Raw genomic sequence first — 13,328 nt, 5'->3', positions numbered from 1 at the left:
CTTTTGTATGTGTGTTTGTTTTCATTAAATGGACCCCCCCCCCCCCAATATTTTTTTTATCAAATAAAATTAAATCTTACTCTCTCTGGCAAAGAAAATGAACAATTTGTGAGTCTTTATTTCTGGGATTTCTTTACAATAGACTGATTTGATGGTATGGTTTGAAGAAAACCTATGTGTTCAATGGTGTAATTAATGTATAAAAAACCATTTAAGTCACCCTCCTCCTTGGATAAAATGTGACCAATCAACTACCTTGGAGTAATTGGTTATGCTAGCTAGTTTTTTAATGACTCCTCCAGGTTTATTATGATATAAGCTGGCATGATTACATGTACATGTATCTTTTTTTTAAACTTCATTAACATCATCCCATTTCATTGATTTTTTTAAACGGATTGATTTAAGGAGGCCGACTTTAGTTTGCATTGCGCATGTTTTTGCGCATTCTAATATAATACAGTTGATTTATACTTCTTATGAATTTTTTTTCGATATCATTTATAAAATTGAACACACTAAACAAAATACAGATAAAAATATTTAGATTTTTAAAGGATATTTTTATTTTTAACACGATTTTTACGTTGTGCGGTAGGGGAGCATTGCCATTGCGCTTTTATGACGTTATGATAAAATGAAGCTTTGTAGGAGTACGTTATAAGAAATAACATAAAAAGAAAAAGTAAAAATTGTACGCTGTTGAAATTTTATATACAGAATGATGCTATCCTCGAGGACATTTTCCTCATTTTTGGAATGAATCCATTACACCAATCATCATTCGTGATGATCCAAATAAATAGCAAAATTTGGTGCATTTTAATATTTTGAGATGGTCCCCACTAAAAAACCAGACGGTAGAATTTTGTGTTTTTTACATATAAGGTAGGAAATGATATTACTAATCATATATAACAATTTGAGAAAAAAAAGCTATTGTAGTATTTTTTTTATACTGCTTTGATGTGCGGAAAATGACAGTTTCCTATATATTCCTATAGTAAATGTACCTCTATTTTGAGATGGTCCCTAAAAAGAACCAGACGGTCGATTTTCATGAACCTTCGCAAATAATCTAGAGTTGGTTTAAATTACATATGGTTAAAAAATAAAGAGTTATGCTATTGTAGTTTTTCCGCAAAAAAACCCCAAATCGGCATCCTTAAATCCATTTCAAAGGAAAATCTTAAGTCTACAAAACTTTAAAAATTGTAATGTAATTGCTAATACTTTTTGTGTATAACCACGAGAAGAAAAAAATCACAAAAGTCTAACTTTGAAGACTTCATTTTTACCCTACAAAATCTCTAGAATCCAGGAGCACCCAACAGGGCTTTGCCCTGGACCCACTGGGGGCCTCAAGATGGCCCAAAACCCCTGCTCTTAACTGGCACCCAGTGCTACTTCAATATATATATAGTCAATATCAACTCTCTCTCTCTCTCTCGTCAATATCAACTCTACACTGTACTAAGGATAAAAAGCAATGGTTACTAGTAAATGATTGTGATGTAAGTTTATGATTATGGCATGTGGAGTCGACTGATAATATCTTTTATTTGTATGGTTTTAAACGCCACCCTCAAATATATGCAGCGAAGTATTTATAAATAACATCCTGTTAGATGAACATAGTTTAATGTATAATTTGAAATATGTTTCCTTTTTTACAATCTTGAACAATTGAATGAATCAAACACATCTTCATTTTTTAACAAAATTAATAAATTCGAACGACGGACACAAATTGCAACGAAATTTATTAATGTTCAATAATTTAAAAACGTAAAATAATACATATGAATTAATGACGAAAAAAAAAGTCGATGAACGTAATGCTGTGCGTTGGAAATAAAAGCTCTCTAAGCATTGGGTTCTGTCACAGACGACGGATCTAACCCGCTAACGCACACCCTGCCGCATTTGGCCAGTCACACACTTTGAGATTGTCATTCCATTCCAGTCCAGCTGGACACTGGCGCTCGTACAGTATGCCCCAGACACACGTCACATATCCCCCACATGTCTTGCAAGACTGGTACTCGCCACTGGCTTTACCCTTACAGTCCTTCACACAATCTGTGAATCAAAGATCAAGCATTTATATTGTACTCTCTTCACATACCGGTATATACTTTTGAAATCTACAATTGACACATTTATGCATTTTCAAAGAATGTAATTTTTACTCAAATACTAAATGTACTTATGACAGTTTGCTTCATTGGAAAAAAGTAACGCATTTTCACACAATCGTAGAAATTACGAGAACTATATACGAATATCAAAACTTACTTCCGGCACCGGTCTTTGAGTTGTTGGGCACTGTTGTAGCCCCAGCTAAAAAATAAAATCAAAATATTCAGCTCAAAAATTTAAAAATTTATTCTCAATCTCTTTCTTACACTAAAAATACTAATAATTAATTGCTATGTTAGTTTTTGAATGTTTCATGTAAATCGTATAAAATTTTACCACTTGTTGCAGACTGAGTTGTCATGGCAGCAGAAGTCATGTTACTAGATGGAGTGGTATTACCCGATGATGTTGTGTTACCGGGTGATGTTGTGTTAGAACTGGCTGTGGTTGTAACATTGTTGTTGCTGGTTGTATTGGAGCTAGGTGTTGTTGTTGCGACCGAGCTTGCATTACTGTTTGCACTAGTACTGTTGCTGGAAGCTGTCGTTCCGTTTGCTGGTGCTGTAGTGTTGCTGGCAGCAGTTGTTGGTGGGGCGCTCGTAGAGTTTCCTGATTGTAATCGAATAAGTATACAAAAATTTAAGTAATACAAACTTTCAAAAGTACTGCTAATCAGAAAAAGAGACGGAGATTCCTTGTCCTACATAAGGTTAGCCAGACAGTTCAAATGAATAAAGTATTTCATCTTGGCCCCTAAAGCGCAACGTTTATTTAGTGATAATATTGGACGTAACCTTTATCAAAATAGGCCCAATCTACCGGTAATTACTTTTATGTAACCAAGAATGGTAAACAAAGCGTACTCGTTAAAGAGACAAATTCCGTTCATTTATCTTGCATAAAGTGAATGTAACTGTGTTAATTGCCCTCTCGCCCCCATACCTGTGTCCAGAGCGCAGCCCAAAAGGTCGAACCTCATGGAGATGTGGTTATTCCAGTCCAAGGGGTTGACTCGGATACATTTGGCGATGACTGGGCAGTCAAAATTGTTAGTTACTATGGAGTTTTCATCTGTATTTCCAACAAAAATCTAAAAAGAAAACATGCTTCAAATTGTATTGGATAATGGTAATCATTAAACGTTAACGTGATTGCCACTTTTAAAATTAAGGGATACAAGAACATGATATAATCGAAAAGTAAAAGAAATTGTAGATGTACATAAAATATTTTAACATTTTCATTTAAAACAGAAAATTTACTTTTAAAAAATATTTTTTTCTCAATATCCGAAATGCCATTAGAAATGAAATTTATCTCCTAGAATTAAACGATGAAATTACCAACAACAAAATCCTTTGGAACATAAAAAGGTGCATTGCTTTCAAATCTAAGATAAACCTAGAATATTTTTTATTTCATTTTTATTCACGATAACGTTACATTACAATACTTTCCCTACACATTTCATAGATACATGTAATATACATTATCATTTAGGGTTTTGAAACCGAAAAGGATTGCTCATTTTTGTGAACACGATTAACAATCATATTTATTTCTGTGTATCATGTAACAAGATGAATTATTGATAAAATAAGACGATATTTTTCTGAGTTTTTTGAATTTTGTTTTTTAATTTTAAATAAAAATCAAACTGAATGAGACAGGGAGGTCAGCATATTAACCAACAGCTCCACCTTATATTTGTAAAGATGATTCGTTAGCTATAAACTATAATATTTAATAAAGAAAAATTCTATTAGTTTTAAGTTTAAAATTAAAATGTTTCCTTATATCCATAAACAAAATTCTTCCTCTTGTGGAGATTTATAAAGTCTAAAAATGGTCACAAGTCGGAAGAATTACCGAAATGCTAAAAGTTTACTGCTGCACGATCAGGTGGGTGAAACGTTAATATGACAAAAATGAAATTGCATATTGTTTAAAATTGCTTGTATTTACAATAATAGAACGAGTTCATATTTTCCCTCAAATTTGATTCAATTCGCTATGATTTATTGATTCAATTTACTAAATATAATGGACGACTTTCTTCTTTCAATTTTCCAAAAAGAGTCAACACATTGAATATAAGTTACTACACCTACTGAAGGAAAGACATGTTTTATTTTATGAAACCTTCTTTGCTTACAGAATGACAAAACCATAGCTTCATGCAATGCTGTTACTTGAATGCTAATTAAATTTTGAATTTGATGAATTGTTCCCTGTAATTTGAAGATTTTTGAAAGTAAAATTCCGCGGATATATAACATACAATTACTTTACCAATATTTTAAGTTTTTAACGGCTTAAAAAATTTCTTAGCTTTTTTAAAGACCTTAACTTTCCCAATGTTACTCAAAAATGTGTTGGTTATCCACTATCCGAGGTATTCATTTTAATCTTATATTAAAAACAATTAGGGGGAAATAAATTCGGATAAAAAATAGCTTAAATAACCGATATCTCATTTTCAATATTCACAGAATCACTTTTCACCTAGTTGGCGCATTTTCATTCGGTAAAGTTACAAATAAACAGTGTACAGCCAAATGGTTAACACAATATAAAGCGTAGAACCAAGCTCAACACTGACGTTAATCTGGTAATATACTGACTGTATCATTGACTGTGTGGTCTCCTATAGGATGCCAGCTGTTGGAATTGTTGCTGCAGTCCATACTGTACTGAACTCGGTACTTCTTCACCCACTGATGGCAGCAACCATTTCGTCCTTGGGTCATTATGCCTCGAATAAGACTTGGCTCAGATAGATTCACCTAAATTTACATTGAATGGAAAATAAAAATTATAAACGTTATCAACATTTGTTGTTTTCAAGACAATAATAATATGAAAATAAAAAAATATTAATAAAATGCCACTAACAGCAGTTATTGGAAAATCACCGATGTCAAATATATCAAGGAAAAAAATCTTTTTATCCTTCATGTTAATTAATACAATATTAAAAGTAAACTAGATAGAATTGTTCATTTTGATACATAAAAAGCTTTTTGGGAGTAGACACACCAAAAGGTCTCACCTGAATCCACTGGTCCACATTGAGATTCTGGGCTGACCATGCCCCGAGATGTAGAACCCCCTTGGAGTCCTTGGTCTCTGTGGTGTTGATGCGGGCCCGGGCTACTGTGTAGTCCTTGGCGTTGCTGCCCTTGTGGTAGGAGGAGGAAGCGGAGAATGCTGAATCGGGGACTGGCTTAACTCCCGACACTAGCTGCTGATTACAGATATCTAACAAACGGAAAGGGACAGACTTATTCATGATTGTCGCAATGGCTTATTTAAATTAAAATATTTTAAAGGATAAATCGGTTTTGAAAGTTACTATTTATCAATTAATCCATTTTCTAGTTTTGACAAATTTAGATAATTTACTACAGATGTTTTAATGCTTCAAACGCGTAATAAGGAAACACAGAATCGAGAGGTTTTTTTTGGAACGATATTTATCAATATGAAATATTTAAGACTATTCAAATATATCAACTAAATACAAAACCATTCTTTGATATAAAAGTTAACACTTTTAACAGTCCTAACCTTAAAACAAATGAAAAATCACCAAATTGATATTTTTATAAGAAATTAATAAAATCTTGATTACCATCTCCGATAGCAAGTGGTATGTGCCCTGAAAAATCAAAACAGTTGATTTACACAAATCACATTTTGAAAACGTATTTCATTCGTATTTTCTATATGAAATAGAGTTCGATTTGCATGTATCAATATCTTCTTTAAAATATAATTAATAAAAATAACTTCTCCATCGATGAAGGAAAAACACAAGTTTGAAAAATAAAAATCCTCTACTTCAGATACTTAAAAAAGATTTCAAAAAATCAAACTTACACAAAAGAATCAAGCCGAAAGTATACAGAAAAAATTCCATTTTGAATTATAATCAGATTTTCTACTTCTAAAGTACGTTAAGTTTATGTAAAGACACTCGACGAAGATTCAGCTATATATACGGGTATCTAAACCTAATCCCGTTGCATCCGGTGAAAAAATATCAAATGTAGCTTTGTCATACTTCGATGTAAAGATGACTCCCTCTTCATGGAAAGTGTCAAGGACAAATATCTTTTTGATTAGCACCATTTTTAGATCTCCTCGATCAAGTGTTTACTCTTGATGAGGTTGATAAAGATTTGGGTGGTTATGTTTGCCTCAGACTGGGGCTTGTTTAATCTGTCTGTTATCCTGTCTTATCTGACAAAAGTCAAAGTTAAACATATCATTTCCACGGATAAAGTAGATGTTGTCTTCTATAGCAATTAAAATAATTTGCACTACAAAAACTTGTGGATATCCTGTCAGTAAAGGATGCAGGGACACATCAATCTTTCATTATGCAATGGCTTAAGTCAAACTGTGAAGTGACTCAAAGATGAGAATTTTACAGTCGATAAGACAACTGCGTCCAGCCCATAGCAACATGGGTGTCAAATTCACATCTACAAAATTTCCACCCAATCATAGCATTCCAAACATTTATCTTGCTCCTACATTAATCCCTTTTTCACTAGGCAATGGAATGGAACCACTATATACATTTCTCGACTTTGCATCTGAATAAACAATCCACTTCAATAAAATGTATTCGTCGAATAAATACACTTTAGATAGTATTTGGTCGAATATCTATTTCTGCAAATTCTGACATTCTACAAAAACTAAAACATGAATTCACTTAATCTCATTACCGTTATTCTATTGCATGCATTTCCCACACTATCGGACCCAGTAATGGACTATTAATGATATGGGAAGTTAAGAAGTTATTTCAAGCAGTTTATATCAATTTGTCAACAGAACGACCGAGTACAAATTCCAAAGTTTTCAGTCTTCACGAGTCTAATGGAAACATCTTTGGATTCTCACTGGCTTCGAGACATCAGTATTGACATAGCCTACAACTTATATGCTATCTATATCTTTTTAGCCCGAAATACACCAACAAAAACCTACCAAAATAATGTCTCCACTTTCAAAAGGATCACTAATTGTGTTTGTAAACATTAGCCGCTACCCATTTCCTTTTTTATGACTTAATTTACCCGGTTTTCATCCTATCATAAAAGTCTTTTAAAATCAACCTTTCCAGAAAATGCAAGTGTTTTTTATTTGTAGTACCAAAACAACATTAGAAAAGGGCAATATTTGGTTTTTGTAGCTTAATTAACTCTAAAGTTTGCAATCAAAGATAAATTTAAGCAGAGAATTTATAACCAATTTTTTTTCTCCATTTTTCATTCAATCTGCAAGTCTAAAAACATATTTTACAAAAAAATAACCCCCAAGAAAATGAAAACTCCTGTTTTAAGGTATCTCACTTCTACTGAATTTTTTGGGAAACATATAACTTAAATCTGTACACAAAGTGTACTTTAAAAAGGGGTCAGTGTCCATCCCGCTGAATTATGATGACATTTTAACTGGCAAGTTTTAGCGAAATTGAAATTTCTCGCAAGTGTTTTTCAGTAAGCGGAATAGTTACCTAAATCCGTTTTAAATTACTCACAATGATCAGTTTGAATACAGAAAAGAATAAAAAATATATGTGAAAATTGCATAACTTTTTCGTTACTTTTTGATTTTTGGAAATAGCACATTTATGAATGGCAAGAATACTAGTATCAGACCTTTTCTGTATATCAATATATATATTTGCTTGATTTCACGTGGAATCCTATCAAACTCTCTTCTTTCGATTAATATATGTTAAAAAAACATAAAGCAAGCTAAAAGTGTACATGAATAAAATAATCAAAGACAATGTATATTGTATTGACATTATTGTAAAAAAAGATGCATGATTTATATTGATTTCCTCTGGAAACCTTCAGCACAAAAAAAGAAGAAAAAACTGCAACCCCCGTAAAAAAAACCCAAACCCCCCCCCCCCCCCCCCCCCAAAAAAAAACCCAACAATTTTGTTCATTAACTTTAGATAGAATCTATAATTATGAGTGCTTTGCAATAATGAAAAAATACTAATTTTTCAGTGCAAATAAATCAATACCATCTTATCTGTATCTAGTTATAAAGTAATGATCATATGTGCTATGGACTTTAAATATGATTATTGAGATAGCTTAAACAAAACATTAGAATACAACTATCACATATTGTCTTTTTGATGGTGTGACCATGTGATGGTTTTATTTGCTAGAGAAAAAAGTTACATTAAAGTAAACTTTTTATAGCTCCCAAGTCAAGTGTTTGTGATTCGACACGTCTTTTACAAAACACGACACATTATATCATGTTTTGGTGGTCTACCTAGATTGTTATGGTTAAGCAATTATGCATAAACCACATTCTTTGGTAAAGAACCCAAATGTTTAAAAATAAAATAAACTCAAACTTTGGTTCACTTTTAGACCGCATTCCTTTTTTCACATTGCAAATTATGCGGAAATAATGATTTGAAAGCTTTTTTCATGTTTGGTTAACCTTCCGCCACGTTTTTTCCCATTGAATATCAAACCATATACATGTATTGAAGTATAAATACGTAATGAATGAAAAATATTGACTATGTCGTGACAAATCTGTATTTCAGCGGTAATAAAGCGAATACAAAAAGTTTCATCGATATCTTGACATTACATATTTCCACGAAACTGGTCAAGGAGTTTCCGAGAAATTGTACAATGCACGACAGAGATAACCATTAAAGAGTGCAACGATTGACGCTGAACAATAAATTTTCATATTTCAATTAGGTTGAAAAAATTAATTGAAGTGAAATTTAATTCATTTTCGATCACATTTGATTTTATTTTTACCCTTACTTCTTAATATATCTTTATATATGTTGTATTCGTTGTATTTTATATGTTTGGATATCAAAACTTTCATGACTTCATTTGGGTAAACGTTTATAAGAAATACAACGAAAATCCTCTTGACCATACTGTTCGATTCATATCATCGCAGACATTGTAATAATTTATTTGAATTACAAAAAACATCAAATATGGTTCTTGAGAAAAATGACATAAAAGGAGTATTGTTCAGCTTGTTATTCATAAAGGAATAGCTGTCATTTGTATTTGATAAAGGTTAAAAGAAATCATTGATGGTTCATTCAAACCAATTTTACTTTTTATATAATCCTTGAAACAAACCTACCAAAAAATCTGAGTGGTATGCATTCTTTGACTAACGGATGAAAGAATGCACCCTTTGAACACATGACTCTGTTGATTGTCCTATTCTGGAGACAATAAACATACGAGTATATGTCTCCTGGCACTTCATTTCTACCATCGGGTTTGTTTACACAGGAAATGAACCGTTCCTCACAAGGTTTGCATGTTGTATTTCTTTCATGACATCTATTTTGCATATAGTCACCTAATTAAAAGAAAAATGTGTAATTAAATATCTTTAAGTGTCAACATTGATGGAAAATTTTAAATTTCTTATCAGACACTTTGTGTATACTGACATGGTGCATAAGGGACATTCCTGTTGTCACATTTTACTTTGGTGAAGTGTTGACACGTTTTTGAGGCGGTGTCATACAGCAATGGATAAGCACATTCGTGCAGATAGGTCCCCGTTATGTCATTGTATCGGCCACACTCGTAAAACTGTGCACAGCTTGCAAAGCTTGGGAAAACCAGTCCGGGATTCCGCTCACAGTAGTCATTTATAGAGCCTGCAATTGTATACAATGGCAGCTGATAGGTACTAGTAAGAAGTTTTTTAGTTTTAAATTTCATTTGATTGGCTAAACAAATGGTTTTCTACGATGTAATTGCATTGTAAAACATATTATATGAAGTTGAATATTTCAAACGAATCTACTTATTCTTTTTAAAAAGAAGCTTTTGATTTGCTAAAAATTAATGTTTAAAAATGTAATAAAATGAATGAATTTAATCATCGAATTTTTTATCAATATTTTTTATTTTATCTGTAAAACATATTTTTGAGTCAGCGGAAACTGTCCCAGTTGTCTTATAATTAAAGAATATAGGTACAAATTAAATTTATTTCTAATAATTCAAGTTAATATATTAAGTTGAGAAAATAAGACGCATAATGGAAAATGACGTTAATTTGTAAGAAATTTTTAGAGAAAAAAGGATGTAGATGTTAATATCAATGAAAGTTTATCAATATAAAAATTTGCCGGCGTTCTAAAAAATTAATGACCATAAAATGCTTTTGAAAATATTTTAGAAAAGTAAAAAATGCCTCAGCCTCAGAAGAATTCTAACTGATGACTTACAAAATGATAGAGAGTCCTTTAACACATTGCAATACGCAGTGAGACACACAAATGATAGAAAAATGTGTCAATTGTTCCTCTCAATTGTGTCTAGTTTGGAAGAAATTACAATGTACATGTATGTCATAATATGAAGGTGTTCCATACCTCCTAAATGCAGCATCAAAAGAATCCATACGTAAAGCACACGCGCCAAATATATAGTTGAATTTATTTAGCCAATTAAAAAAATGTTTAAAGTTCTTTTTTATAAAAAAGAATAAAATAACTTCGTTATAATAAGCTAAACATGTTTTGTTAATTATGTATATGAATTGTGTTGATATTGATTGTTAATGTAGTGGCTAAATGACTATTTGGTTAGTGTTAACATATATCTATAACACAACTAAAGAGTTGAAAAATAAAAATCCCATAAATGTTTAACAAGCATTATAAATTATCTTATTTTACACATACATAATATTGATGCAACACATGCTTTCATTTATACAAAGCCTCTTTATTGCCTTTAACAAAATCTACTGAATATGTATTTCTCATTTTATTTTCACATCATCCAAAAAAAAAAAACAACTCTGAAATTGTCGTCTGTTCTTCGTACATCTCACCAGTAAATTTACCTGTATTAGTCAAACACATGCGAGACTGCTGGTCAAAAATTCCCACGTGACACTGTTCCACGGCCACAGTTCTTCCATTCTCACACACCACGTACCACGGGGTGTGCTTCCTGCCAGGGTATTCATTGGCTCCATCAAGGTGAGTGCGGCAACTGACCTGGCTGCAGGCCGGACAACCAGCACCGATACACTGACTCTGAATATACTCACCTGTAATGTCACAACAAAACTGGCTTTTACTTTTAATTGGTACTTATCTATATATCTGTTCATCTTTATTTTCATTTCTTTTCGCAGAAAAAGGGACACACGTATAAAGATTTTTCACTTTGATGTTGATGACTGTAGTGTAGGGTTATACATATTCTAGTTATTTCATATACTCAGTTTGATCTACTTTTGATTGAAACAAAATTGAATGTAAATTTGATGCATTCGTCAAACCAGGCATTTAGGCGTAAAAGTGAATAGAACATTTTATTGCTTTTGCTATATTGTTTTTAAATTAATCTCAATTGTCATTAAACTATAATAGCTTTGTTATTGATTTTCCGTCAAATAGTTAAGACTATTGTGTTAAGAAATGTATGTTGTTCATGTGTTCATGCTTTTGAAAACTACAAAAAGGTTCTGCAGTTATGTTAAGAATTACTTACATGGTTCTACAGGTTCATATCGTGACCCACAGTTCACTTTACTGTAGTGTTGACAGGTGCCCGTCTCTATTTCATACAGCAGGGGATATTGGCATTCTTTTAGATATAATCCATACTCTGAATCCCTTACATTGCAGTCATAAAACTGGGCACAGTTTTTGGGGTTAGGTAGGGACCCCCTTGGGTGTATCATACAATAACTGGATACAGTATCTACAAATACAAATAAAAGTTACATTACGATGTTACTAGACTTTTAATACATAACGTGGACGCAATGTTTAAGTGATATACAATAGCTTACCTTTCATACACTCTCTGTTGTAAGGATCAAATACTCCGTTCGTACAGGATTTTACAGCGATTGTTCTATTGTCTTTACATTCAATGTAGTCTTTTTTCCACAGAGACTCCATGATTGGATTGAAACCATTTGGTAGTCCTATACAGCTAGGAAGTCTCTCAGTGCATGGCTGACAGTTCTTGTTCTTTCCAGTACACAGATTTTGCAGATATTCACCTAGCATAAGTAAAGATATGTACAATATCAAAGCAAAGTAAAGATGAGATTAAATTCTTCCTTTTGTTTTTAAATCTTAGTCCGTATGGTATACACAAGGAATATGCATGAACATATTTACAAAACAAATGAAATATCAAAGACACATACATGGGGCTCTTGGTTCTCTTCTTGTATTGCACAAAACCTTGTTGTATTCCTGACACTCCATTGTGTCTGTAGAAAACAGCTTAGGATAGGGACACTCCTTCACGTACTCCCCAATCACGTGACCAGGTCTTGACTTACTGCAGTCAATAAACTGGGCACAGTCGTAAGGATTTGGTCGGACAATATTAGGATGTGTTTTACAGATTGCATACAAAGTATCTGCAAACAATAAAATGTAAAAGAGTGTCATACGTGTAGGACATAAAATACCACAAAACCAGAGACACATTTCTAAATTCAATTTGATAAAAATGTGTTTATTGTAAAGATAAGTTTTATAAGGCAATGATTAAAAACAAGTCTACCTTGGTCACTGATTTTACACTTCCTGTCCTGGGGACTAAATATTTTCCTGTCTGGACATGACTTGATTCCCGTGGCGACTCCTTGCCTACACTCAACATATCTACTTGTAACAACCTCTCCTGGCAGAGCATTCGGACCGTCTATTTTATTTTTACATAGAGAGATGCGCTCTTTACATGGAATACAATCAGCAGTCCTGCATTCATTTAGAGCATAGTCACCTTTTTGAAATAAAAATAAAAAAGCTAATGCTTTGCAAACCTTTAATATTAATGTCAGGATCTAGTAAATGATTCCAGGGGGGGGGGGGGGGGTTGGTGCTAGAACCATTATTACGTCATAATTGATTTGATGAATCTTTTCCCGTATTTTACGGCTTTAAAGGAATTGAGTAGAAAAATAAAACAATATTTTTGACATTCTTTTTTTAATCACGGGAAAAGTAATCCCAGAACCTATGTTCAATTTGACATCATTTTAAGGAGAAGGTCAAGAGCTTGTTTAATGCCGTTTTTGGAAAGACTGTAGGCAATCTAGATATATTTCATTAGTCAAAAATGGACAAATCTCTGAGATTTGTTACTTTTGTC

The 13,328-nt window shown here is 32.5% G+C and overlaps 1 protein-coding gene across 1 annotated transcript in view; it reads right to left on the bottom strand.

Annotated features, from left to right (window-relative positions):
* Nucleotides 1-1,746: 1,746 nt before the first annotated feature.
* LOC128191254 (uncharacterized) overlaps nt 1,747-13,328 on the bottom strand; it is a 61,942-nt gene continuing 50,360 nt past the window's right edge. The window contains exons 100-113 of the mRNA XM_052863343.1: nt 12,738-12,959; nt 12,373-12,591; nt 12,007-12,222; nt 11,703-11,915; nt 11,047-11,256; nt 9,635-9,847; nt 9,316-9,540; nt 5,777-5,803; nt 5,195-5,403; nt 4,767-4,928; nt 3,085-3,232; nt 2,479-2,751; nt 2,299-2,343; nt 1,747-2,082 (exon numbers count right to left, since the gene is read on the bottom strand). Coding sequence (XP_052719303.1) covers nt 1,898-2,082; nt 2,299-2,343; nt 2,479-2,751; nt 3,085-3,232; nt 4,767-4,928; nt 5,195-5,403; nt 5,777-5,803; nt 9,316-9,540; nt 9,635-9,847; nt 11,047-11,256; nt 11,703-11,915; nt 12,007-12,222; nt 12,373-12,591; nt 12,738-12,959 — 2,567 coding nt within the window. The 3' untranslated portion in view covers nt 1,747-1,897. The remainder of the gene's footprint in view (nt 2,083-2,298; nt 2,344-2,478; nt 2,752-3,084; nt 3,233-4,766; nt 4,929-5,194; nt 5,404-5,776; nt 5,804-9,315; nt 9,541-9,634; nt 9,848-11,046; nt 11,257-11,702; nt 11,916-12,006; nt 12,223-12,372; nt 12,592-12,737; nt 12,960-13,328) is intronic.

The sequence above is a fragment of the Crassostrea angulata genome, chromosome 7, assembly GCF_025612915.1.
Source record: "Crassostrea angulata isolate pt1a10 chromosome 7, ASM2561291v2, whole genome shotgun sequence".
Classification (NCBI taxonomy): domain Eukaryota; kingdom Metazoa; phylum Mollusca; class Bivalvia; order Ostreida; family Ostreidae; genus Magallana; species Magallana angulata.
This window is presented reverse-complemented; position numbering and strand designations above follow the sequence as displayed.